The sequence below is a fragment of the Ictidomys tridecemlineatus genome, chromosome 3 (genome assembly GCF_052094955.1).
Source record: "Ictidomys tridecemlineatus isolate mIctTri1 chromosome 3, mIctTri1.hap1, whole genome shotgun sequence".
Lineage (NCBI taxonomy): Eukaryota > Metazoa > Chordata > Mammalia > Rodentia > Sciuridae > Ictidomys > Ictidomys tridecemlineatus.
In genome coordinates, this window is record NC_135479.1 from 208,570,562 (window position 1) to 208,598,530 (window position 27,969).

Sequence of the window (27,969 nt, forward strand, 5' to 3'; positions counted from 1 at the left end):
CCCTAGGCCATCTGGAAGGAGCTGAGATTGTGCAAGGGCCTTGCCAACTTGGGCTTCATCAGCAGCCTGTGTGCAAGCCACTTGGACACTGTAGGATTGAGAGCACTTCTCTTTGCCGAGCAGAATTGACTCTGCATTTCAATTCCTGGTAGCTAGAATAAGGTCTTACTGGTTTTGTGTTTGAGTAAAAGAACCTTTTGCCTTTCTTCCTTTCCAAGCCTGCTAGAGAGAAACAGTCCAGGTTTAGACAGATGAATTAGCCCTCCACTTTCCTAGCGACAAAAGCTCCTCTAGCAGAATTGAGTTTATGGATAAAGGAAAGGGCTTGTGATCCACTTATGTGTTATAAATTCTTCTGAGAAAGTTATACAGCTAGAAATGTCTTGCAGGCCTTGGTATGGAAGGCATATGTACTGAATTGCCACACCCACCACTGCCAAATTCATATGTTGCCGCCATAACCCTCAGTGTGACTCCCTATGGAGCAAGGTCTTCAGGTAATTTAGGTTAAATGAAGTCATTATGGTGGGGCCCTGAGCTGATATCACTGTGGCCTTATAAGAAGAGAGACACCCCCTCCTTTCTCCATTCCTCGCCTTACCCCATGTGAGGACACAGCCAGAGGCGGCTCTCTTTAAGCCAGGTGGGAAGAGAACTGAATCACCTGTCACCTTGATCGTGGACCTCAACCTCCAGTACTGGGAGAAGTGAATTTTCTGTTGTTTAAGCCACACGGTATGTGGTATTTTGTTGTAGCAGCCTGTGTAGACTGACACAGAAGGAACTAAGTTAAACTTGGCTGGTTTTCACTCAAGGCAGCTGTTTGAACATGAATACCTGTTGTGATTTAAGCAGGTATTTAAGCCTAATATGGGCATTCCCATTTATTTATTTTTTAAAATGGTTTTTAACTTCCCTTTTTTTCCCTTCCCATTTTCTTGACATAATAAAGTAAACTGCACACATTTGAAGTGTATAATTTGGCAACTGTTGAGATTTGTGTATATCTGGGTGAAACTCTTGCCACAATCAAGATAATGAATGTGTGTCTGTCACCCCCAGAAGTTTCCCCATGCACTTTCGTAACCACTTACTCCCTCTTGGTCCCTAGATGAGTGCCAGTCTGCTTCCTATCACTATAGATTCGTTTGCATTTTCTAAAACTCTATATAAATAAAGTCATCTGTTTCTCTGATCTGGCTTCTTTTCCTCAGCAAAGCTATTTTGAGAGTTGTTGTGGATGTTGATCATTCCCTTTTGCTGAGTAAGGCCCATGGATATATACGGGTGGTTTATCCACTTCCCCGTTAATGGACGTTTGGGTTACATCCAAGGATATAGGTTTAATTGTTTTAAGAAACTGCCCAACCTTTTCCCTAGTGGTTGTATCATTTTTGCATTCCCAGCCACAGTGGCTAAGGCTACAGCTCCTCTGTGTCCTCGCCCCACTTGGTAGGGTCAGGTTAACTTCAGCCACTTCAGTGGAGTGAGCACCTCACTGTGGCTCTGCATTTCCCCCATGACCGAGGACTAGGAGGGGAGCACAGGCTGCTGTGAATGTGTTCTAGTCAATGGACAGACATCCCCCAAAGATAGCCGCGAGGGTCTCCATAGTGTCATCGTGTATAGTAAAAAGTGGGAGGTAGTCACCAGCTGTAGGGGTGTGGTCACGAGGCAGTCTGTGCTAGAACAGTGCCCTGGCAGTCACAGCCTTCCAGTGGGACAGACCTGAAGTCCACTGACGTGAGCACACGAGAAATGCTTGTGAGGAAATGAGGGAGCAGAAAAGGCAGGTTGACACTTCTCTGTAGCCTCTTAGCCACACACATGCGTGCACAAAATCTAGAAGCCCTTTATGGTTGTGCTAATGTACTTCTAGTTTTTCATGATTCTAAAGAAAGCTGTCGTGAGCCTCTCTGTGCACAGGGCTGTTTACATCAAGGTGAGCTGGCCGGGGAGGTGTTGCTGTGCCAGAGGGCCTGTGGCTAATGCTGTGGCCACAGGATCTTTTGGTGGCCTTATTTTGTCCACTAATCTGTCTGCGTGGATGCTGGGGACTCCACCTGTTAACTGCTGTCCTTATCATGCATTGATCTGGAAGGACGGTTCACTTTCCCCCCTCCTCACCTCCTCTCTTTCCGAATTCCTCTGGCATTTTCAGGCTGGGAACTTTAGAATCACTTGTAAAGTTTAAAAACCGTTAAGTGGGGAGGTTTGTGGACATTAGCTAACAATTATAGGTTACTCTGTGTGAAGAAGCGACATGTTTACACAGATGGGCCGTCCACGTGGGAATGTATTGAGTCTCTTCAGTCATTAAGAAGTATTCACTTGTGTCCCTAAGGATTTTGTCATTCTTCTCACATAAGTCCTTCCTGTTCCTCAGGTTATTAGGGAGATGTTATACATGCGTTTTGCTATCGTGACTGGATTTCTTTTCTGGGCGCGTGTGTGTGTGTGTGTGTGTGTGTGTGTGTGTGTGTGTGTGTGTTTTGCTGGAAGTGTGTGTGTGTGTGTGTGTGTGTGTGTGTGGTGCTGGAAGTGGCATGTGTGTGTGTGTGTGTGTGTGTGTGGTGCTGGAAGTGTGTGTGTGTGTGTGTGTGTGTGTGTGTGTGTGTGGTGCTGGAAGTGGCACCAGGCCTCACATAGGCTAGGGGAGCACTGTGCCGCTGAGCTGCACCCCAGCCCTCCTCTGTTTTAACTAGTTGGAGGAGAGGAAACCATCAACCGGTGGAACTGAGAACTGATTATCTTAGTGAATGTATTTGTTTTCTTAGGTTCTTGTCTTTGAGTTCTTCAGGTAGACAGGTGCACCATCCACCAATACTAAATTTGTGTATTTTTTCCTAATATTTTGCTAGCATTTTCTGGAACAGGGTTAAATAATGATGCTACAGTAACGTTAGCTGCTAAAACAAGACTAGAAACTCAGTGTTGTGTGAAAGCATGCGCAGGGAAGTGTTTGTGTGTTTTGTTTGTGGTGCTGCAAATAAAACCCAGGACCTTCTGCATGCTGGGCAGGGCTCCCCTCTGAACTGCATCCAGCCCCATAGTGATGTCCTGACAGGCCTTAGTGGCACATGTCACTTCCGCTCACATGCTCGAGGCACACCAGGAAAATATATAGTGTGAACACGTCTATGTGAACAAATGGCCGTACTGCACCCCTTACTGCAGGACAAGGGGCACATGGTGTGAAGGCATATCCCTGACACTGTCCGCACCTGGCACATGCTGATAACTAGGAGAGGAAGGGCTTCTAGTGGCTCACCATTACCTCAACCCTCAGCTGCCCTCTGTCGAGTGTCTCCTTAAGGATCCATCTCTTCCTTACTGAATTTATTTACTGCTTCTCTTCGTATAGCAGACATGCATGTCACCTCATTACTGCTCAGTGTGCAGAGTGTCGACCTTTTTCCCAGCAGCACAGTCCCATCCTGTGCTTGTGGTGAAGGTGATACTCAGGCCAAGTTCTCCTCATGCTGTGGAAGTATAGGGGCTGGAACATCATCTAATTCCCAGGTTCTGCTGGGGATGAAGGAAGGAGCAGGATTGGACCCCGAGGTTCACAATCAGACTTGTCCTGCCTTCCCAGGTTAGGGCAGACTCCTGGTTGCCCCCCAGCAGCTGGTCATCCCTCTTCTGTCTTAGCCAGTGGAACTCCAGTTATGTGTAGGGGTCCAGTAGCAGCATGCTCTCCCATGGTGCCCAAGTGGTAGATGATATGGTTCTAGGATGGAACCCTAATCTGTGTTCCTTGGCACAGATGAATTCAGACACAGCACACGACCTTCTGTGACCCATGCGAGGTGCAGGGAAGGCTGCAGCTGGTGTCTGGGAAGGATTTCCTCTAATACAAAGAATAGGGAAGAATAGGCACTTGTGTTTTTGGTTGTTTTGTTGGCTCTTCTGTGTACTTGTCGGAGAATCTAATGCCTGAACCCATGGCCTTTGACAGGAAGAGGCAGCTGCAAGTCCACTCGCCTTTGGCAGCACATAGGTACATAAAACCCTGGGTCCTCTTAGGAGCCCTTTGCATAAGCCAAAGACAGCCATGTGCTGCTCTGGACCAGGTCTCAGCTCAGCCCAGTGGACATCCAGGCTGCAGGGGTTACTGCCCTTCGCTGTAGGGGTTTATTAACATTCTAGGTTCTCTCTGCTGCCTGCTGGTGTCACCCATCCCTCACCCCCATTGCAGCAGCCAGAAATGTCTCCAGACATTGCCAAATGTCCCCATGAAAACCACCCAGCTGAGGACCTGCCCTAGATCTCTGGTCTCGTGAGGTGGTGGGTTTTCTTCATTTAAACTGTGCAGTTAGGGAGTCTGGTCTGAAGCCCAGCGTGTCCTCACTGAGCCCAGGACTCTGGACCACCCTGAGCACATTGGAGCTGGAGCCTGTTTCCTGTGGGCTCAGGCAGGCATGTTGTCTGCTGATGGTGAAGGAACCTGTTACCCTTAAAAGCCACAGTGTCCCGCATCAACCCCTACCCTTGCCATCTGCTTTGGAGGGCTGCTGCCTGGGATCAAGATTTTTACCACATGATTGCAGAGGTTTCTAAGGCAGAACCTCGCATTTTCACGAGGGCGTGTTCTTGCAGTGCCGCCTCTGTGGCAGCCATGGTACTCTACCTCTTTGTCCCAAGTGTCCCTGGACAGTTTTAGAGCTGCTGGTATTTTGGAGACAAGTCAGCTCTGGCCTTGCATTGGTCTGGAGGAAGCCAGGACTATTCTTTGTCACATTTCCTGTGCATTGTTAACCACCACTTCCCACCCAGCCACAAAGAGCTCTGCTCCCATGCACATGGCTTGTTTGAGGGACAGGGAAGCAAAGGGAAAGCACTGAGGAGGAAAACCGTGATCTGGTGGATGAGGCTGAGCAGGGCTCACAGCCTTAGGGAGCTGTGTTTTCATGTCCTGCTGAGACTCTGCACTACACTCTGGTGCCCTGCTGCAGAGCCAGCCCACTGGGGAGCTCCCATGCATTCCAGAGAGGAGGATCTTGTGCCAGTGGGAACCAGAGCTCTGGAGGCCATGTCCCCAGTTCTGGGAAGTCATTCTGAAGCCATCCTACCTCCGTGCTCTCGAGGAACCAGACCCACTCTGGTCTCAAGGCATGACTTTTGAAGAATATTGACAGCTGGGGATACAGCTCGGTGGTAGAGTGCATGCCTCACATGTACAAGGGCCTGGGTTCAGTCCCCAGAAGCACCAAAATAAATAAATAAACAAATCATATATATATATATATATATATATATATATATATATATATATGTATGTATGTATGTATGTATGTATATATTGACTCCTACCTGTAGAATTTTTGGGACTGAAACCTGTTTGGGATTTGTGATGAGACGGTTCCTAAGATGTCCTTTCTTCTCTCAGCTTGAACTTTAACAGGTTATTGTTAACTATATTATCTGCATGTGGATCACAATACATTTAAATAGAAGGAAGGTGACGTTTCCAGGTGCCATATCTAATTCCATTCTTCTGTTAGATCTCTGACACACAGGTGTAAATACTGAAGTATTTTGCTTGTCAGGGTGACACATGCCTGTTTTCCCAGCTGCTTGGTAGACCGAGGCAGAAGGATCTTAAGTCCAAGGCCAATCTCGGCAATTCAGCAAGACCTTCTCTCAAAATTTAAAAAATAAAGGGCTGGGGATATAGCTTAAGCCCCCAGTTTAATCCCCAGTGTCTCTGTGTGTGTGCATCTCTCTCTCTCTCTCTTTTATACACACACACACACACACACACTTAAAGTAAGAATTCCAGTGTTCTCTGTGGCGTGTGTTCTGAGGTTTAGTCTGGGTTCTGAGGGTACGTTTTTCCCTGTCTTCACTCTCTTTTCTTTGGCTTCCTATAAAACTTCGTTGCCTCAACCTCCTCCCGCCACTTCTGAGCCTGCTGGCCGTTAACACCACCACCCCCCACTCTGCCCCGCAAAATAGTGTGATTTCCTTGTAAGCCCCTGTAACGTGCTTTTCCAACCTCTGAACTCAGCCCCACTCACCCATTAGTAAATGGGTGATGAAGAAACAGAAGCTCAGCAGCTCGCTTGGCTGTGGGCTGTGTGGATAGCATTTCTGTCCTTCAGCTGGGTCATCATCTGCGGGGGATCCCCCCCCAGGGTGGAGCGTGGTGGGATCAAGAAAGGATGTGATGCTGTCGAAGAGCAAAAGGGGAGTCTGAAGCAGGGAGAGCGCCGCCCAGTGTCACAGCTGTCCTGTATCTTTGTGGGAAGGTAGGACAGTAGGGGTTAGAGGTGGTTCTGAGTGGCTTTAGGAACCTAAATGGAATAATCGCAGAAGGGGGCACGGAAGTGGTGTGCTGTGGCCTGTGTGGTGAGGTAGCAATGTGTTTGTCACGTTGTGTTGTAACAAGTTGTTTTCTGATCTAGAATGTTGATACCTAGGTCATCTTAACTAAGAGATTGGGAGCAACCTGTGTGGTTGGAGGGCCTCTTGCTCATGACCCCCTGGTGCACATATGTGCATGGGGGGATAGGTGGCATGTGTGTGCATATGTGTGGTGTGTATGTGGGTGTGTGCTTATGAGTTTGATATGTGTATGTATCAGTGTGTATGTATATGTGTATGCATGTGTGGGGGTGTCTGTGTGGACTGTACCTGTGTGGGTATGTGTTTACATGTGTGCGCACATGTGTAAGTCTGTGCTTACACATATGGGGTGCACATGTGTGAGTGTGACTGTGTAGAGTGTGTGCATGTGTGGGTGTGAAGGTAGCTGTTGCTCACATGTGTAGGCGTGTGCTACTTATGTATCCATGTTGCATGTGACGTGGGCGTGTGTGTGCTTGTGGGGGCAGACACCTACATGTGTGGAACGTGTGGGTGGGCATGCATGTGTGTGTTTGTGTGTGGCAAGTGTATGCCTGGGCGGTCTGTGTGTGTAGGTGTCTGTGCATTTGGTGTTGCCCTGCGAGGCCAGGAGGTGGACATGGACGCGTGCCTGTGTGCTCCCCTCTTCTCTGAAGCCAGCCTGTGAGTGGTGGCAGCACACATTCTGTGTGAAGAAGCCTCTGTGGAGTGTTCAGGTGACCCTCAGGGGGACAGATGGAGCTGCTGGTGTCTGGTTTCCAGCTGGGCTGCGTGAACAGGCTCAGCAGTTCCAAGACCAGCACTCCCTCCCTGCAGAGCCAGGTCAGGCAATTGCGCAGAGGGGCTTCTAGAGCCATCAGGCCAGGCCTGCCGGACTCCCTGGCTGCCTCCATCTTCCCACCTGTGCCTTTGAAAGTCTTGGTCGCTTGTCCATGTGGTAGCCTTCCGTGCCCTCTGCCAGGAACAAGGCCTGCTCAGAAAGCATGAGTCAGTATTAGCTAGAGCAAGCCTAAGCAAGGAGGTAAATGGATTCAAAAGAAGTAAAACACTCTTAAGAAGAATTTTAAAGAAAAAACAAGTGTTCTAGTGCATCTCTCCCTGGTGTGGAAGGCAGAGGGAACCCAGGAGTTCCATCCCTCACTAGTGGCTGTCTTGCAGCTGGGGTGAGCTGCAGATGGTAGCTGCCCAGAGCGGGAACTAGGACTGGCTGGCCGACTGCAGCATGGCTGTGTTCCAGCTGGTGACCTTTTTGAGAAGGAAGCTCCTTGTTTTAGCAGTTCTGACAATGTCCCTCCCCCAGTTAAAAGTGACCTCACAGGTGCCGGTGGGACCCAGCTTCCTGCAGTGGCTCCCAGGGCCCTTGCTGACGGACCTATTTCTCAGCTTCTCTCTCTCAGCCCCCAAGGCACCGCCATTCAAGGAAAGCATGATGCTGCGCTGGGCTGTGGGGCCTTGGCTTGCTGTAATGTGGCAAGTCCTGGCCAATCTGTTATCGCGCAGGTCTGTTCTTTCCTTTGTAAAGGGCACTGCTGGTGTCCCTTGGCGAGTACACAGCCAGTGCTGAAACTAGTGCCACCTGTCAGGTCTGACTCACTGCCGTCTCACAGCTGCGTTTCATGGCATGAAAAGAACATCCTTCTAAAGATGACTGACTTCCAGAGGGAGCAGGCCCGTCTCTCATGCGGTGAACACAGTTCCTCCTTTGCTTCAGGAGACAGGCTTCCAAATGACTCACGTTTTTTTGTGGACAAATATTTGGCTGCTGGAGCCATGTCATTGCCCTGTGCAGGGGAGGTTGGGACTCTCTGCTGAGAACTTTTTTTGTTTTTTAAAATATTTTTTGTTGATGGACCTTTATTTATTTTTATGTGGTGCTGAGAATCAAACCCAGTGCCTCACATATGCTAGGCAAGCACTCTGTCACTGAGCCACAGCCCTAGCCCTCTGGGATTTTTTTTTTTTTTTAATATTTATCTTTTTTTTTTTTTTTTAATGTGGTGCTGAGGATCCAACCCAGGGCCTTGCACGTGCAAGGTGAGCGCTCTACCACTGAGCCACAATCCCACTCCCTGCTGGGAACTTTTATTTATTTATTATTTTTTAAAATTTATTATTTTTGTTAATATTTATTTTTTAGTTCTTGGCGGACACAACATCTTTGTTTGTATGTGGTGCTGGGGATCGAACCTGGACCGCACGCATGCCAGGCGAGCGCGCTACCGCTTCAGCCACATCCCCAGCCCGTGCTGGGAACTTTTAAAGAAAACATTTTTTAAAACTGATTTTACAGGCTAAATAAAGCATTTTTAAAATCAAACATAATTCTTCCTCCTTCCCACCTATTATTAATATATGTTCATTTAAAAACATTTGTAATTGTAGTAAAATACACATAATATAAAATTTACCATCTTAACCATTTTGAAGTCTGTTGAATTACCTTTTGAGTTCATGCTCTAGTCTTGAAAATTTTCATTGTAGTTCCTACGTGGAACCCTTCTAAATCAGCTGGAGAGTCCTGGAGAATATCACACTGTCAGATTGTATAATGCCAAAGGAAAACATAGGTATTTTCTTGGGTTAAACAAAGTGAGATAACTTTCCTAGCCTTTGGGAATGATATTGGGATGTAGTTCAAGGCTCCCCCCACCCCCTTATTTTTGTTTTAAAATATTCTTTTAGTTGTAGATGGACACAGTATCTTTATTTATTTTTATGTGGTGCTGAGGATCGAATCCAGCTCTTCACACATGCAAGGCAGGTACTCTACCGCTGAGCTACAGTCCCAGCCCCCCACCTTTTTAAATAAACTTAGATTTTATTTTTTGTATTTTTTTTCTTTTGCCTCAAAAAGTGACATTTATTCAAAGAAAAGAAAAAAAAAGACAAGATGTCCATCCCTTGGCTCCCTTCCTTCCCCCTTCCAGCTGACCTTAGCCCTCAGGATTGAACCCTGGCTGGAGTTAGGTAGCAGGACAGCCTCTCAGATGAGGTCAGCAACATTAAGGGGCATCTCTTCAGTGGAGGTGTTGCAGAAGGTCTCAGTGTCTCAAAGAGTCCTCTGTCGTCTTCTGCTGCCATGTTAATAGCCACACCCTTACAGTCAGAACGCCCACCTCGGCCAATTTTGTGGATGTAGTTTTCCCTGTTGGTAGGAAGGTCATAGTTGATGACTAAAGAAACCTGCTGCACATCAGCGCCTCTGGCCTATGTCAAGAAAGATGGCCAATTCAGCCTGTGGATTGAAGATATGATCCATCCAGAGGAACTTAAATATGCATGTTTGCAGCCAAAGGGAAGCAAAAGAAGTTAAGTATCCTCTGTCTCCCAAAGACCTTAGGTAAGCCAGGTTTTCTTCTGAGTTGCTACTTTCCTGAGAGAGACACCTTTCTTGTGTTTTGTAAATATTTGTTTACTTACTTATTGGTGCTGGGGATCCAGCCCAGGGGCCTGTGTATGCTAAGTGTGCACTCTGCCACTGAGCTCCAACCCCAGCCCTTGTTATTTTGTTTTAAGATCAACCTACTAAGCCTACAAATATAATGAGGTAAAAAAATCTTGTAATTATATCTTAATTATAGTTCTAGAAATGCTTTTGGAATGGTACAGTTCCTGGGTGAAATAAGGAAGTCTAATTTCCTGTTTAATTGTAGCTTTTCCTTCCCATATAGCACTTTCAAAGTGTGATTTTGAAAACATGGCCATTTTTCCTTCCAGGTTCATCTATTTCTCTGATGTATTTATTCCCCAGTTGTAGGACATTTCTCCAAGCTACCTATATTAGCCAGCCAATCTGAAAACCCCACCCAAAACATGAAACAGTCCTGCAAGTATTTGCTGAGCCTTCTTGCTGGAGAGGATTTTTGCCAGAACAAAATGCCCGGATAGAGGCTGGAAAGAGAGAGACAGAGGGTAGCCTTTCCGTCTGTGCCAGGATGCCAGTCCTGGCAGCTCTTGGAGAGCTGGAGGTGGATGAGAATGAGGGAAAGTCTGGGAAGAGAGGCTGACTTCACGTGTGGCCCAGTTTTAGCCCAAAGGAGAAAAAATCACCAAGATTGCACAGGAGGGCAGGTGCTCTTGCTTTGTCCAGCGTTTTGAATCAGGAGGTCAGCTTGAGAGTTGCCCGTGAGCTATGGCTTCCTTTTTATCATCCCTGTGCTTCATGTCTTCACTTTTTCTGAGCCAGGTTTTGTGGGTCATAATGTCATTTACCCATGCAGGTGCGAGCTGGCTTTGGTGTGGGGCAAAGGGTGAAGAGGCTTCCAGAGAATAAGAACACCCACCAGAACTTAATAGAATTTACTAGTTCATTAAGGAGGGGACACATGCACGCGCGCACACACACACACACACACACACACACACACACACACACACAGGAATCAGAAGTTTACAAGCCCTTTGAGCCTAATTAGAAACTGAAGCTCACTCTCAGTTTCAGATGCTGGACTGTGGCCATGGGTCTCTTGAGGGTTTGCTGAAATATGTCCCCTGGTTATCTGGTCAAGAAGGAGTCTTCAGTTTGGTGTGGGAAAGGTCTGTTGTGGAAGTGACACACAAGTTTATGGTTTATGTAGCCTTAGCCAATGTGAGCAGTTGCCATGAAACTGAATCTTTTATATTTTTAATTGTAGTAAAATATACATAATATAAAAGTTAGCATTTTGACCTTTTTTTTTCCCCCGGAGACAGGATCTTGCTGTGTTGCCCAGGATGGCTTTGAATTCATGGGCTCAAGGGATCCTCCTGCCTCAGCTGTCCAAGCGGCAGGGATTGCAGGTGCACTTCACTGAGCCCATCTTAACCAGTTTTAAGTGTACATTCATGGGTTGGGAATAGCTCAGTTGGTAGAGTGCTTGATTCACAAGTACAAAGCCCTGGGTTCAATCCTCAGTAACACACACACACATACACACACACACACACACACAGTCTTCGTTTGGTAGCATAGCATTAAAGTGCATTTGTGTTTTGTGGATGTCACCACCATCCATCTCCAGAATGTTTTCATCTTCCCAAACTGAAACTTTATACCCATTAAATAATAATTTCTGTTCCTCCCTCCTCCCAGTCCCTGGCAGCCTCCTTTCTACTTCCTGTCTCTCTGAATTCAGCTACACTAGGGATCTCAGCTAAGTGGAATCACATGATATTTGTTCTTTTATGACAGCTCCCTTCACTTAGCACTGTGTCCTTGGGGTTCATCCAGGTTGTAGCCTGTGTCAGAACTTCCTTCCCCTCTAAGCCTCAGAATGGCCCACTGTGTATTCACATTTTTTTTTAAAGAGAGAGTGAGAGAGGAAAGAGAGAGAGAGAGAGAGAGAGAGAGAGAGAATTTTTAATATTTATTTTTTAGTTCTCGGCGGACACAACATCTTTGTTGGTATGTGGTGCTGAGGTAGAACCCGGGCTGCACGCATGCCAGGTGAGCGCGCTACCACTTGAGCCACATCCCCAGCCCGTGTATTCACATTTTGTTGAACCCTTCATCATTAGTGGACACCGGGCTGTTTGTCGTTGGCAGTGCTGTGTATACTGCTGCTGTGGACAAGGGGTTGCAAGTATCTGCTAACGTCCCTGCTTTTACACCTTTTGGATATATATCTAGACGTGGGATTGGTTGATCTGATGACACTTTGATAAGCAAATGAAATGTTCAGTCTCTGGGGGAGTCACCTCACTGTTCTCCACAGTGGCCACGTGGTATGCATCCCCAGCAGCAGTGCACAGTGTTCAGTATTGATCCTCCCAGGCAAGGGCTGTTCCTTCTAGAATACCTTCTTTTACAAAAGTAGCAGCAGCTACAGATAGTACGCTCCATCTCCCCTAATAGAGAGGAGGCATGGAACACCCAGGTCCTGCAGAGAAGTGTCCTCAGAAGAGAATGTGGCTGGCCATGTAGGCCAGGCGCCTCAGCTCCTTTCCAAGGGCATGGGCAGAGGAACTTCTGAATCAGGGGGTCTAACCAAAGAAATTGGGGCAGTGGAGGACCCCATCAAGCTCTGAGCTTTTAGCATCCAGAAGGAGGGAATAAATAATGGATAGCTCTTTCTTTCGTAAGGGAACTCTTACTACTGCATCCAAAAGATAAGCTTCTGTTCTTGCCATCCCACTGGGCCATGCATCCTCCCTCTGTCCAATGTGTCCACACAGCTTGGTACATGCCCTCCTTGTTCATCACCTAGAAGCTGTCCTGAACATCGTGTTGCTTCTGGGGTCTGACAGCAGCCCCAATGCTGTATCACTTGCCTGTCCTGCACTTCACTTCATCTTGTCAAGTGGACTGTCATCTCACATCTGCACAAGGAGAGCCAGTGCAGTACAGTGAGGTACTTAGAGAGACCACATTTGCATAATTTCTGGTACATGATACTGCTTTCACTGTTCTGTTTTGTTATTGTTTTCAGTGCCTGACTTATAAGTAAAACTTTATTATAGATTGGATGTGTAAGCAAAAATGCAGTATGAGAGGCTCATTATCTGTGGTATTGAACATCCACAGGGAGTCTTGGGACACATCACCATTCAGATAGGAGGGGCTCTTATTAATTTGAGAAGGAGGTGATCTTGATATGGTGGTTATGCTGTGGCAACAGACAAGCCTCAAATCTCAGAGACCTTTTTTTGCTGTGCTGGGGATGGAGGCCAGGGCCCTGTGCACACTAGGCAAGTGCTCTGCCACTGAGCCATTTGACTTTCACACCTGGTGTTCTTCTGGCTCACTGGGTCAGCAGCTGGTTTCTGTCTCTCCAGTTTCTCAGGACCCAGGCTGGGGTCCTTTTTTTTCCCCCTCAACCTTTTTTTTTTTGTATTGGAGTTCCAACCCGAGGTGCTTTTCCACTGAGCCACATTCCCAGCCGTTTTGTTGTTTTTTGTTTTTTTGTTTTTTGAGACAGGATCTCACTAAGTTGTTTAGAGCCTCACTAGGTTGTTGGAGCAGGCCTTGAACTTGTGATCCTCCTGCCTCGGCCTCCCAAGCCCCTGGAGTCAGCCTCTGTTTCTTTTCTTTTTTTTTTTTTTAAGTTGTAGATGGACACGATACCTTTATTTTGTTTATTTAATTTGTCTATGTGGTGCTGGGGATAGAACCCAGTGCCTCACACATTCCAGGCAAGTGCTCTACCATTGAGCCATAACCGCAGCCCAGCCTCTGTTTCTTGGTCTTAGAGTGGTCAGAGGCCTGACAAGCTCTGGGTTGGCTTTCAAAGCCCAAGCCAGAGTCGGCTCACAGTGCCACTCACCTCACTGGCTGGAGTAAGTCCTGTTGCCATCCTAGGATCAAAGGGCAGAACAATGGGATCCTGCTTTGCACAGACTGAGGGGAGCAAAATACCCACAAATCCTAAATGCCATCTGAGGGACTGGACATCTGTGGCACCAGAAATAGCAGAAGTCCTTAAACTACACTGAGCAAAACTGAGATTAGAGAAAACCATCTTATCAAAAATAACTTCCAGTGAAGACAGCCTTGAGCCCCCTGCCCACACCATGCCCGCAAGCCACCAGTGGTAGAAAGGACTCTCTGGGAGCGTGTCCTCTGGGCTGGCCAGGAGCCACACTTGCTGCAGCTGGGTGACAGCTCCTGGCCCTCCTGCCTTTCTCACGTTTGAAAATGTCCCTTGTGAAAGTGCCTTTCCCTTCCAGTGCCCTTCCCTTCCAGTGCCCGTGCGGCCTTCCTATCTGCAGCATCTCTGTTTGTTCTCATCTTCTGTTACAGTGTGTAACTTAAGTGGCCTCCTCGATTTTTTTTTTTTGAACATAAGCACATTATTCAAATTATTTTGTTGGTTTTCCCTTTGTTTAAAATACTAGGTTTTTTAATAATGTCTTAAAATATTTCTTGATGATTGAACCCTGGCATGCTCTACCAATGAGCTATATCCCCTACCCTTTTTTAAAATATTATTTTGAGGCAGGGTCTCACTAAGTTACCCAGGCTGACCCTGAACTTGAGATCCTCCTGCCTCAGCCTCCTGAGTGGCTGGGACTATAGGTGTGCATCTGTAATTTTATTGACTTTGAGAGTTCATGTAGGCCTCAGGCCTCTGATGATACATGTTGTTTTCCTCTCCCTCCTCTACCTCCCACATAACCTGAGTGCGTGTTAGAGGAGGGACCATTTTCTTTGTAAAAAAACAGCTGTCATGGCCTGCAGGGCACATGGCCCAGGGTGGCCATCCTGGCCAAGTGGAATGCAGTTGGCATGGCAGATGTTCCAGCCGCCTGCTCTGGTTTAGGCACTGCAGGAAGTGCTGAAGACAGCAGAGATGGGTAATAGTCCCTCCCCCACGCGGTGCCACGTGCCATGCAGGAGGTTCCCTGCTCAGGGTGAGAGGACAGGCGAGGAGCAGCAGCAGGCCAGTGGGACCTGTGAACTACTCTGTGTGTGGCGAAGGCTAGAACTGGAGTGTTAGGGAGCAGTGAGCAGCACAGGCAGGAGCCAGGCCTGGAAGCCCCTGGGTGGCCCTCAGGCAGCTTGGAGTTCACCCAGGGGCTTTCGGCGACTCACATGTGGGAGGATGTGCTGTGACGTGGGTGCGTAGCAGAGCATCAGACCCTGTGCCGCACCACGGAGACATCAGCTACTCCCAGCCGCAGGGCTCTGCAGTGGTCACTTGAAGCTAGGAGAGCAGCTCTGACCTGCTCATGCTCGGGACCCGGTGTCTTGGCAAGGCACATCACATCCTGCAGACCCTTCTTGCCACAGCCCTGGGTCCCACCCCTGGACACCTCGCCTGAGACGCCATTGCTCATCCCAACGGGGTGGTGGCGGTTTTCTCCGATGGACACTGGATCCCTCCCAGGACCACCCCAGCTGGTGTAGATGCCAGGAAGTGTGCCCCCACCCCCACTCAGTGTAGGTGAGCCCCCCTCAGAGCCACCTGGCTGGGCAGCTCGGCAGAGAGAGCGAAGGAAGACACAGCCATCTTCCTGTCCCCGAACAAAGCACAGGGCTTCCTTGGCTGGCACAGCAGGGCTTTGCTAGGGACAGGGGGTGTCTGCCCCAAGCAGCCTGTGTTCAGCTTGTCTTGAGTGTAGACTGGTTTCTTCTGGAGCTGGAGGTTCACCAAGCCGTCATCTGCAGGTGGTGTCCAGGGTGTGGCTAAGAAACCTGCTTGATGGTGACACAGTCATGCTACTGCCTTCCTCCTCCCCCGCATTGGCTAGGGGCTTTCCAGCCACCTGTGGTCCCAGAGCCTAGCTCATGGCCCTTCCTGGGCCCTCTGGGTTCCACTATATCCCCACCATCCTGCATATCTGTCTTGGGGCCACACCGTGGTCTTCCTCACCTCAACAGATTGACTCTGCGTTGCAGATATCACCTCCGCCTTGCTCACGTGCTTTTCCTCACTGCACAGGCTCTCCAGAGCAACCTGAAGTATTCCTTGTTGCCCAAACGCCTGGTTATCAGCAAGAGGTTAGCTCAGTGTTTGCACCCCGCCCTGCCCAGTGGAGTCCACTTGAAAGCTCTGGAAACCTACGAGATTATCTTTAAAATTGTGGGGACCAAATGGCTGGCCAAGGACTTGTTCTTGTACAGGTACGATTGCTTCTCTGCCATAGGACTTTCTGTTACATGAGCAATCCATCTTTCAGTTCACAGGATTAAAAAACGACAAGCAGAATGCATGTGGGGGAGGGGTGCATGCACCACACAGGTCCTAAGCCACCACTGGGAGGTGACTGACGGTCACCTTCCAGAGCCTCTGTGGCCAGACTGTACATGTGTTTGAAGGAGAACCAGAGTATGCACGCAGCTTGGTTGCCTGCTCTTTGCTTAACAATATCTTATGACCATCTCATTGCCAGCATTCATCTATATCACCAGTTCAAACGGCAGTCTGTTTGTTCTTGAAAACTCCTTTTGCTGTGCGCCGTGGCACATACCTATAATCCCAGCAGTTTGGGAGGCTGAGGCAGGAGGATTGGGAGTTTAAAGCCAGCCTCAGCAACTCAGCAAGACCCTAATGAGACCCTGTCTCTAAATAAAATTTTTAAGAAGAGCTGGATGTGGTTAAATAGTTAAGTGCCTCTGGGTTCAGTTCCCAGAATGAATGAGTGAGTGAATGCATGACCCCCTTCTGCGCCTGGGCCTGTGGCTCAGTGGTGGTGCTTGCCTGGCACGTGCATGGCCTCGGGTTCCATCCCCAGCACTGCAAACAGAGACACTGCCTCCTGCAGGCTGATGTCCTCCTGAGTGGTACCTGATTCTCCCCAACCCTCCCTTTTCTCCTTCCCAAAGCTGCGGTCTGTTCCCGCTCCTGGCGAACGCCGCCATGGCGGTGCGGCCCGTGCTGCTCAGCCTGTATGAGAAGTACTTCCTCCCGCTGCAGAAGCTGCTCCTGCCCAGTCTCCAGGCCTTCCTTGTGGGCCTGCTGCCCGGCCTAGAGGAGGGCTCCGAGATCTACGACAGGTGGGTAGGCCTCTTGCCCAGTGTGATGCTTGGCCTGTCCAGGCCGGGGTGGTTCTGCTGCTTTACAGGAGCCAGGGAGAGAAGCACCAAGACTCGAGCAGTGGGGGAGGGTGCTGCGGGAGGTGGATGGTTGCGGCTCTGTGTGGTCTTGGCTTCCTGGCACTGCACTGTGTCTCTCACCGAATGGGGCCGTCCCAAACAGAGCGATTAGACCCTATACCTGGAGAAGTGTAGTGGTTAGTAAAGGAGGCCATGTACAGGGTTCCTCTACATCCCCACCTGTCACAGAGGCACCAGGTCGTCACAGTTGGAGCTGGAGAAGGCTTGATGCAGCTGCCCCTGAGGGGGACTCAGACTGCAGGGCACCTGCAGCACACACTCTGCCCCTCGTCCCCAGCCTCCTGTGCTCTGAGAACTGCCTCCACCACTGCGAGGGTGAGAAGGTGGGGAGGAGGCCCAGGCGCAAGGCCACAAGTGGCAGAGCCAGGATTCTAAGCCCTAGGTGTCACGTTCTAAAGCCCTTCTGTGAGCTACTGAAGAAGAAAACAAAGCCAGGTTCACAGAGCAGCGGGGCCAGGAAAAGCGACTCCCTTGGCCAGTTTCAGCAGCACCTTGAGAGACTTGTAGAGTCAGGAGTAGGAGTTCACGAGATTTTCTTGTTGCTGCCTAGGAGTGGGGGAGGGCGTGTGTCCACTCAGACTTTTGCAGTAGAAGCAGGGTCCTTTTTTTTTTTTTTGAGAATCATGAAGAACTTGTTTCTGGCCTGCCAACGCTTGACAGTGGCTGCAGCGATCAGCTCCTGTTAACGGGACCCATTCTAAGGGCCCCGCTGCAGGGACTGGGGGTGACTGGGCCTGGAGTTTCCCCTTGGTGACAGGGTGCAGCACTTGCTTTTCCCTGTGCTGAGGCATGAGCCATCGCACCCTGGCCTGTGGCATTGGCCATGACTGAGAGCTGCAAGGGGCTGGGGCGGAATGAAGGAATCGATCCAGGCCCCACTTGGAGTGCTCCTTGCCCTAGACTTGAGGAAACCCAGGAATCAGGTGGCTTGGGCTGTTATGGCCAGAACTTGACAGATCTAACCAGAGGTTTGCACTTCAACCATCCAAGCTTTCATGCAGACCAGGTAGTGACTTTCCACTTCTCAGTGGAGAACCCACCTTTACAGTCACTTCATTAAGAGGAGCACTGGTCTTATTGCCGTTTTAATCCTGGCACTCTGAGCTGCAGCTGGCAAGTAGTGAGGCTTGGGTTCTGTGTTGAGTTATGAATGGTCAAGGTCACATTGGAGGTAGTTGGAGTCATGCCTCTTGACTTCTAGTCTCAGGCTCTTTCCAGAAGTTCTGCTGCATTCATGTTCTCATAACAGATGGGTGTGTATACCTGTGTGTGTGTGTGTGTGTGTGTGTGTGTGTGAGAGAGAGAGAGAGAGAGAGAGAGCGCATGTATATTTTCTTTTATCATCTGAGGGTGGAACACATTAACTCCCCAAATGTATCACTGTCTTTTAAATCTGTAATTGTGAATCACACTAGAAGTATGTGTTAGCTTTTTGTTGCTGTGACAGAATACCTGACAGAAATCAACTCAAAGGAAGAAAGATGAATGGCTCCATTACCATGGGCTTGTGATGAGGCAGAGCTTCCTGGCAGAGGGTATATATGGCAGAGTAGAGCTTCTCTCTTGTGACTGCCAGGAAGCAGAGGGAAAGAGAGAGAGAGAGAAAGGAAGAGTCCAGGGACTAGGTGTGCCCTTTACCTCCTGCAGTTTCCATCACCTCTAGGTAATGCCCCAAGTTGTGAGTCCATTGGTGAATTAGTCCACAGATGAGGTCAGCGCCCTCAGGATCCAGTCACCGCCCAGAAGCCCCACACATTGCCACCTTGGGGTCCAAACTTGGAACACATGAGCCTTTGGGGACATTCTGGATCCAGACTGTAACTATATGTAAATAGAGTGTTTTTCCTTGTTTTCTTAATTAATAAATGAGGTGCACTTGAACAGTGGTTAAAGTTGCTTTGCAGTGATATTTCCTGACATTGAACCAAGAGCAGAGTAGCTATATGAATCATGAATAGACTTAGCTGTCATAGAACACCAAGCCCCAGGGTCTGTTGCACCCAGCAATTATTAGTTATCAGCTTTCCAAGGCAGACGCTGGTCAAAGGTTCTGTTGCGTGGGAGTGCACAGGCCTTGTGAACAGGGCGGGCACTGCACAGTCTTCTTGAGGTCTTCATTGTAGCCTGAGGCAGTTTGCCCACATTTCCTAAAGTGCTTAGGAACTGAGTGGAACACCCAGCAGCCATTGTGTGCAGCCCGGAAAGGGTGGGTGGGTGCGAGGGGTCAAAAGTGCATGCTGGGGGGGCTGGGGATGTGGCTCAAGCAGTAGCGCGCTCGCCTGGCATGTGTGCGGCCCGGGTTCGATCCTCAGCACCACATACCAACAAAGATGTTGTGTCTGCCGAGAACTAAAAAAACAAAAAAAAAAAGTATATTTAAAAAAAAAAGTGCATGCTGGTAGACAAAGTTAGGCTGGGGCTGGGAGGGCGGGGCCACCCATAAGTGTCCTGCAGGTGGAGACTGTTCCTGGTTTGCACTTTTTAGAGAACCACAGGGATGGAAACCTTGGCTGGTGTTAGGAAGCCTGATTCTCTCTGCTTTCCCACCTTTAGAAGCCTGCAAACTGCCTACACCTGGCCAGAAACCCTTTTTTAAAGTGCCCGTAGAGTAGCTGCGAGCTGTTTTGCTGTCCCGACAGGAAGGACGGGGAAGCCAGAGGAGTTTCCCTCTCCCCTGGAGCCAGGAGAGGTGAGAGTCTTCGGTGGTCTGTAAGGAAGCAGGAACTGCCTAGGTAGACATTTCCATTTAAACCAGCAGTTCTCCAGCCAGGCACGGTGCCCCTCCCTCAGGGTCTTTTGGCAGTATCTGGAGATGTTTCTGTCACGCGAGGGTGGAGGCCAGGGGCGCTGAACACCGCTGTGCACAAGCTGCCCCACAGCAACTGGGTATTCAGAGAAGCCCGGACTTGTTTATTCCCTTTTTTGAGATAGGATCTTACTGTGTTGCCCAGGATGGTCTCAGACTCCTGGGATCAGCCATCCTCCTGGGTCGCTGTGCCAGCTGAGAAACCCTGGTTTAAATGATTGAGCATTTCTTCTGGTCGGGTCCCAGCGCTGTGACAGTGAGCGTGGCTGGTTCTGGGCTTCATTCTCACCCTCCCTCAGCCCTGTGTCCGACCTGTGGTTCACGACGTAGGACACTGTTGTCACCAAGCTGCCCGTTCAGTGGCAGATGACCACATGGAAGCTGTGCAGTCTGTGGCTGTCAGATGGACGAGCGGCTACAGAGCCAAAGGTGCAAAATGCCATTCCTAGGCCACTCACCCACTTCACGCTGAGCAGAGGTCGTTGTCACTTGAGTGGGCTGTGTCTGCAGGAGGCACAGGACGGCAGCAGCCAGAGTAAATGGGAAGGTGGAATCGTAGGGCTGGGCACTTGGGGTTGTTAGAGTTAGTGGTTGGTTTTGAATTAAAACATTGGTTTTGGTTTCTAGGCTATGTGCTCATTTTGTAATTTAGTAGTCAAGATGAGCAGAGGGACTCTCGTTCAGCAGAGAGTTGCTTGGTTTTTAACCTCAGTTATTTTGTTCTTCCATAGTGAAAACATGTTGTGATTGCTTTTTCCTCCATTGTGATTAAATTGTTAGTACCTTTTAACTTTTTTTAGACTAAAGTAAAACTTAAGGAATAAAGTTACATTTCTTTAATGCAGAAATCTAGCCAGTGTACCCTGAATATTGGAAAAGGAATGACACACACAGCATTTTCCAGGCTTTTTAAAATTTTATTTTTATTTATTTATTTATTTTAGTTGTTGATAGACCTTTATTTATTTTATGTGGTGCTGAGAATCAAACCCAGTGCCTCACACATGCCAGGCAAGTGCGCTACCGCTGAGCCCCAGCCCCAGCCTTTCCCAGGCTTTTTGATCGTGGAAACCCTCCTCTGTAGAGGGCCTCTAGTGGCTGGTATTGTGTGGAACGTACTTTGGGCATGCTGTGTTCTAGGCCAAGGGGCTGTGCATGTGCAGTACACAGTGGGGGTATCGGTCTTGTCATGAAGGGATCCCGGAGACGTGCTCCAGGGGCTTCCTGATTAATCTGCTGCTGTGGAGTCTCCAGATAAGCAGACAGGACCATCCTGTCTGCTCCACACAGAGGCTGCCCAGCAGGCCTGTCCAGGGCACTATTGACCCATCTCGCCACCTTGACATAATTACAGTCGCCAAGTGGGACTTCTGCCCAGCATTAGAGCTTTTGCTGTGATTTTTTTTCTGACCTTGTCAAAGCTAACCTTTATTTGTTTGTTCAGCCTTTAATAGATGACCAGTCAATGACTTCAGCCGTGAAACTGTTCTGTGTACCTTTCCTAAACCTTTGGCTGTCCACTTATACCTCAGTTTTGTTTTTCTAAGATGATATTGTGAATCATTTCCTACAAATAATTTATGAGACAAAAGATGCAGACTCATTTTGAAGAGAACAAGATCATTTGAGGAGAACAAGATCCATATATAAAGGGTGTAGTCTTTGTATGAAATATTTTTATATACTCTGAACTGATGGTTGAAAAGTGAGCTGCAGGTCGTTGGTGTCATCATGAGTCAAAGAGTGGCATTCATCTGACGGTTTCCCCCCGTCTGTTGTGTGTCACTCCTCAGCAGATAGCAGAGCTGGTGGTCACAGCTGGTGGCGCAGCCCAAGCAGGCCCTGTTCTCCTGCACTGAGTTTTCACACGGGGACAGCAGCTTCTGCTCTGTCTCATCACTTAGTATGGACATGCACAGGAGGTGAACTTGTCCTCGGTCCCATAGCCAGGAAGCCTCACAGCAGAAGGGTTGATTCTGGAAAGGGAGCTTCTCCATCATACTGGGCCAGTGTTGCCATGTCTTCCCGTCTCCCTTGTGAGTAGGAAGCATGTGACAAGTGAAATCCTTGCAGATCATGAGTCAGATCATCATGGGAAACCTCTGCATGGAATTTGCCTCTGCTGGGTCACTGACAGGTGCTGTCACCAGCCTCCAGGTTGTTTTTGGTGCTGACAGGGAGGTTACCTTGCTATCCAGTGGAATGGGGTTGGCTGTGGTCGTTGGAAAACAGGCCCTGATCTGCTGATGAGCTTCTCAGGAGGAGGTGCTGGCTTTGGGTCTTGGAGGCCTCGGTAAAGATAGGAGTCCAGTACCTGTCAGGCCCCAGCACAGGAGCTTCTCAGAGCGCAGTCAGCGTGAGGAGGCGCTGTGGGCAGGGTGAAAGAAGACACCACTCCAGGCACAAGGGCGTTTGCAGGCTAGCAGAAAGCTGGCCAGTTTTGTCCCAGTGTTCTGAAGTCAAATGTCACCTGGCACGTTTCTGGCTGTGCCCAGGTTGGGGCCATCTGTATGTTGCCGAGTCTTCTGTCGGTCCCAGCAGCTTTAGTTTGCTGGCACACAAATGACTCCTGTGCTTTTCATCAAGTGGCTGATCTGCTGGTGCCCTTTCTGCTGATGGAGCCACCTTTCTTTCTCTGTGTCCATGGCAAAGCGTGTTGGAGACAGTCTCTGTGCTACCTTGACACGACCCAGCCAGATGTTTCCTGTTGGCCAGGAAGCTGCTCCTCTCGGTGATGTGTTTGTTTTAGCAAATTTAGATTCACCATGGCTGGGTGGACAAACACGGAAGGGCAAGAGATGGCCACAGCTCAGGATGATGAGAACAGTGGCGATTCCCCAGCCAGGGTGAGTCTGCTCATGGAGCTGTGCACCGTGCGATGGGGACAGTGGGACAGACCTCACAGCTTTCATCTCTCACCCCTAGGACAGATGCCCTGCTCCTGAAACTGTCCCTGGTGGTGGGCAGGGAGGTGTTCTATGCTGCCCTGTGGGGGAGTGTTCTGGCGAGCCCCTCCATCCGTCTCCCCGCCTCGCTCTTCGTGGTGAGCCACATCAACAGGGACTTGCCCGGCAAGGAGCAGAAGTACATGCTGGGGACCGACTACCAGCTCACGGTGGGTGATTTGCTTCTCCAGGGGGGTGTGTGGGCATGGCTCTTGCGTGCAGCTTGTCCTGAGGCTGCGAAGGGACATCAGGCAGCGGTGAGAGAAGTAGAGCATCCCAAGGTTCAGGGGTGTGAGATGAGCTGATCCGCAAGACGAGGGGCGGTACCGTGGCGCTGTGGGTCAAGGACAGTGGTGGATTCCCTTTTTTAAACTCATGCATTAAGGTTTATGCATGCGCATAGGTGATGTTTACACCCTAGGAGTTTCCCGTGGCCTCTCAGCAACAGCGGGTTGCTATGCTCAGAGGCACAGAAAACCTCTGCAAGGAGGCTGCTGTGGCTTCCATCTTGATTCCTCCCTGTCCTTTACTGTGTCACACCAACCTCCTCTTAGGCTGACACATCCCCTCCTCCTGCTGCTATCCCTGCAGCTCTTGGCACTGTTCCTTCGTTTGGCTGCTCTCCAGCCTAAACCACTGGGGTTCTCCAGGTGCCCACCTCCTGGCCCTCCAAGGAAGCTCTCTTCCCTGGAGACAGCAGCATCCCTTCTCAGTAACCTAGGGAATGGCTCTTCCCCACCCACCTCCTGTTAATGGCTTGCTGTCTGTCGCCACCTGGTGGTGGACCTGCACTTTGAACTTAACAGGCAAATAGAATTCACAGGTTTGAAAGAATGACTTAGTCTCTGAGCACATTCCTCTCTTTTTTCTTTTTTCCTCTTTTCACATTTTTTTATTGATGCATTAATATTTGTACATAGTGAGGGGGCTTCTGTTACTTATTTGTACATGCACACAGTTAACAGTATAATTTGACATATCGCTCCCCAGCACTTTCCCTCCTCCTTCCTGGCCTCCTCCCCCAGTCCCTCTCCTCCACTGATCTCTCTTTGATTTTCATGAGATCCCTGCCTCCTCCACTGTTTTTTCTTTTCCTCTCTAGCTTTCACATCAGAGAAAACACGACCCTTGACTTCTGAGTTTGGCTCATTTCACTTCACATAATGGTCTCTAGTTCCATCCATTTTCCTGCAAATGACATAATTTTATTTTTCGACATGGCTGAGTAAAACTCCACTGTGTACCACGTTTTCTTTACCCATTCATCCAATGATGGACACCTGGCTGGTCCCATAGTCTGGCTGTTGTGCTGCCCTCGGCGTGGGTACTCCTGCGTTGCTGTGGTGTGCTGACAGTAATTCTCTAGGATAAGTTCTGAGGAGTGGTATAGCTGGGTCTTATGGGCATGGGTTCCCTGCCTAGTCTTTTGAGGAATCTCCATGCTGATTTCCATGGTGGTTGAATTAATTTACAATCCTACCATGGTATTAAAGTTCCTTTTTCTCCACATCCTCTTCAGCATTTATTATTATTTGCATTCTTGACGACTGCCATTCTGACGTGTGTGAGGTGAAATCATGGTGTAGTTTTGATGTGCATTTCCCTAACTTCTGTTGTGTTGAACATTTTTTCATGTATTTCTCGGCCATTTGTATTTTTCCTTCTGAGAAGTGTCTGTTTGGTTCATTTCCCTTTTATTCCTGTGAGCTTGTTCCTCCATGGATGGTAGCTCTCCCTCACAGGGTCTTTCTGTTGACGAAGTGGATGAAAATCACCTTGCCAGTGGCCGGAATGTGGGAGACACATCAATAAGCCTCCTTTCTTCCTGCCCTGTCAGTGTCTCTTTCTCTCCATTTTCATGGCTCTGCTTTGGCTTCTCAGGTTTTGCTCTACCATCAAAATGTAATTTTCTAACTGATTTCTACTCATCCTGTCCTCGCCAGTTGCCAAGAGTTTTGCTTTACTAAAACATGGTTTTGTTAATATCTGTCCTATGCCGTTAAGATGTCTGACTTCCTCTTGCTTACAGAGAAGGTCCAACTCGAATTTTCTGAGTCGGCTCCCAGATGCCACTCACCTGCTCCCCTCAGGCCCTCTGCCCTCCGCAGGGCTGCCCACGGGGCCTGGTCGTGAGGCTATTTGCCCGGCCAGCTCCCTCCCTCGTGACTCACAACTTCCTCTCACCCTTCCTCCACACAGAACTCAGTGTGGCTGCTTCCTGTCCTTGGAGCCTAGCTTCCAGTTCTCCCCAGTGGAAAGGGCTTTCCTCCTCCTCTTCTGGACCCTCATGGCTTTTCACGATACATTGTCTTTGGCTTTTAGCTCTGATGCAGGTGTATTATCGCTGTCTGTATTCAGAAATGACACTTGAAATAGGTATTGATTATCTGGAATCCACTGGATCATGTCTTCTGAGTTTTCATTTAGTGCAAGATTCCTGTCGGATCCTCTCTGGGATCACAGAGTTTGAGGTCTCAGAGCTGACCATCTGGTTGATGTTCCTGCAGCCCTCGTGGAGCAGGCGCGGTCCGAGCTGGGCATCTTCCCCATGTCACTTAACCCCTACCCCTAGATATCCAGCCCCTACCGTCCTGACCTACAGCTTATTCTATTCTGCATGCTCTAATGTGGTGTTGTCAAAGGGTTGCTTCGTTTTTATGACTATAAAGGACAGCCTGCAAAGGATGTCACATGTCGTTGGAACAAACTGTGTCATTTATCATTTATAGGTGAAATCACTATGTGCATCCTTGTTGGACTCGAATGTTCTTGTACAGAGAAATAATCTGGAGATTGTTCTCTTCTTCTTCCCATTTTATTCCTGTCTGGTAAGTCGTGTGAATCCTTCTGAACAAGTCCCTGCCACTTCGCAGGCACAGGAGTTGAGCATAAGGCTCAAGCATTGTCTCGTGAGAGCAGAGCTCGAGGCCTCTGCATTGTCACTGTTTGCTTTCTGCCAATTAAAGGCCTTTGTTTGTTTTTGTAGGATGGTGTTTCCATAGCAATTATCAATTAGCTTCTTTCCAAGGGTGATGTGGAAAAATCCACCTCTTTTGAGAACTGCCCTTGGGGTGGGTGGTGAAGGAAGGGCTGCGTGTCAGAGCCAGCGGTTGCTGTGTCAGTCCCTTGCAGTAAGGTCTTCTCTGTCCTTCTAACAGGATTCCAACGAGAGAGCCATTCCCCTGCTCAGATGGGACATCGTGCACATTCTCTCGGCCGCCACCCAAACCCTGCTGAGAAGGGACATGTCTCTCAACAGAAGACTCTATGCCTGGCTGCTGGGTACGCAGTCATTCAGAGTCAGGGGGCACAGAACCTCCTAGCACTGACTTGGGGATGAGTTTCAGTCTTGGTGATGTTTCTGAGTCAGAGTGTGGAAAGATGCCAAGATGCCACACTAAGTATAGCACTGGTCAGCCGAGGGCTGCTTCCCACACACAGCTTGGGTTCTTTGCAGCTTTTTTTTTTAAAAAGGGAAATTAGTGGGATTTTCAAAATGCCAACTGAATTCCATTTTCCATTTCAAGAGCTTGAAATACCACACACAAAATAATTGTAGCTGAATCTTACTGAATTAGCAGCCTATTCTAAAGAAAAGTTTCACAGGATGAGGGTGTATATGGAGAAAGCCCACAAATACTGGAATATGTGTAAATAACAGAGAAGGTCTCGTGTAAATGGGACGCCTGGGGAGGCGTTGGTAACTTTGGAGCGCACAAAGCCGCTGGGCTGAGTTTCTGTGCAGGAGCATGTGTGTCCCTAGGCGGTCTGTGGACTCGTAGGCAAAGTGCCCGGGACTATTGGTCAGAAAGCTTCCAAGGCACGGAGCCCAGGAGATCAGAGGACTGAAGGTAGCCCTTCTATGAACTTCATAGAGTCCCTTCTTCATGTCCCTAAGGAAAGGTAATGCGAGAAGCCATTGTGACTGAGCACCATCGCTTTTGTTCACCATCAGTGCATGACCTTATCACACCCAAGTCAGGAAGTCCTCTGGGTTGCTCTTCCCTTTACCTCCCTAGGCACATAGCCTCCAACAGGTGTTGCAAGAAGCTCACTAAGGACTCATGATGGCCAGGGCTCTTTCAGGATGTGTAGCGGAAGGCTCCTCTGTTAATGCATATTCCATGGATAGTGAGGACTCCGGACCATCCCCAGCTGTGTCCCAGGAGCCCCAGATTCTTGATCACCTCGTGAGGACAGTGCTTGTCCTTGGCCTGAGGACCTCGTGGACTGCCGTGCCTCAGAATGAGGGTGTGTAGTGCATCCACGGAAATGCCAGCACCTCACGTGGTGCTGGACAAGTGGAGGCAGCTTTAGAAAGCAGTCCTCCTTTTGCCACATACTTGCAGTTACACTTGTCCCAGGCAGGGTGGATCCTTGGGACAAACGGAGCTGGAATCCGCCTGCCTGATGCTCAGTCACCCCGCTGTCAGGAGGTGTGGGGCTGGGTGTTGCTCAGAGTGGAGCTCACGTGTCGCTCAGAGTGGAGCTCACGTCTCGCACGCAGGAGGCCCTGGGTTCCATCCCCAGCACTGGGGGAAAATGATGTGGCTTGATCTGATTCGGGAGTTCTATTGGAGGAGTTCTGTTTTTAAAGATATCAGTGTCTGAGACTTTTGTCCACTGAAGTCCTGTAAAAGCATAGGTCTCTTTACTGTTTGTGATGTGTGTTCTTTTATAGGTTCAGACATGAAGGGAAACACCATTGTTCCGGAATCTAAAATCTCTTCTTACGAAGACCAGTCTTCTTATTTTTTTGAAAAATATTCCAAGGATCTCTTAGTTGAGGTAAAGGACATTTCTGGAAAGCTGACCCCTTTTGGAGCATTCCTCATCAGGACTCTGTCGCGGGTTTCTCTGTGAGACTTCACAGTGGCCCTTGCCACGGGGCTGGGAGGACCGTGGTATGTCTGTGTGCCGGGGAAGGGTTCTCTCTCCCACTGTTTAGCAGTTAGGACAACCTAATGTCGTGCTTAACCGTACGCAATGACCTAGTGTGTGGCTTTTAAACAGAGTCTGGCTGAGATACTGCATCAGAAGTTTTTAGACGCTGACACGGAGGACCGTCACCACGCCTACCTGAAGCCCTTCCGGATCCTCGTCAGTCTGCTTGACAAGCCAGAAATAGGTAACGTTAGTAACATGGACCACCTGTTCTCAGAGAATTAAAATACAGTGAGGACGATCACTGTGTTGTTTTGACAATACTCTGGTCTTTGGAATCTGGAAGCCAGGAGGTTTGGTTCTCTCCCCAGGCTGCCTGGAGGTCTTGCCAGTGGTTGGACTGTTTTTCGTAGGAAAGTGCCTGTCGGCTCCTGCGTGTGCAGGTGCCTGTG

The 27,969-nt window shown here is 49.0% G+C and overlaps 1 protein-coding gene and 1 non-coding gene across 11 annotated transcripts in view; one reads left to right on the plus strand and one right to left on the minus strand.

The window, feature by feature from the left end:
* Positions 1–27,969, plus strand: part of Dop1b (DOP1 leucine zipper like protein B) — a 106,719-nt gene that overhangs the window by 12,051 nt on the left and 66,699 nt on the right. For 7 of the 10 annotated variants that reach the window (XR_013437019.1, XR_013437020.1, XR_013437021.1 and 4 more), the window contains exons 3-9: positions 15,708–15,889; positions 16,592–16,762; positions 22,614–22,803; positions 25,363–25,461; positions 25,792–25,915; positions 27,315–27,421; positions 27,647–27,761. Coding sequence is in view for 7 of the 10 variants with exons in the window: in XM_078044606.1 (XP_077900732.1) it covers positions 15,708–15,889; positions 16,592–16,762; positions 22,614–22,803; positions 25,363–25,461; positions 25,792–25,915; positions 27,315–27,421; positions 27,647–27,761 (988 nt within the window). In the remaining 3 variants the exon portion in view is untranslated. The remainder of the gene's footprint in view (positions 1–15,707; positions 15,890–16,591; positions 16,763–22,613; positions 22,804–25,362; positions 25,462–25,791; positions 25,916–27,314; positions 27,422–27,646; positions 27,762–27,969) is intronic. The other 3 variants (XM_040287020.2, XM_078044609.1, XM_078044611.1) reach the window with 3 other exon arrangements.
* LOC120890478 (small nucleolar RNA SNORA67) lies at positions 9,626–9,796 on the minus strand. Its single transcript, XR_005734691.1, has one exon. It is a non-coding gene; the product is annotated as a small nucleolar RNA SNORA67 (small nucleolar RNA).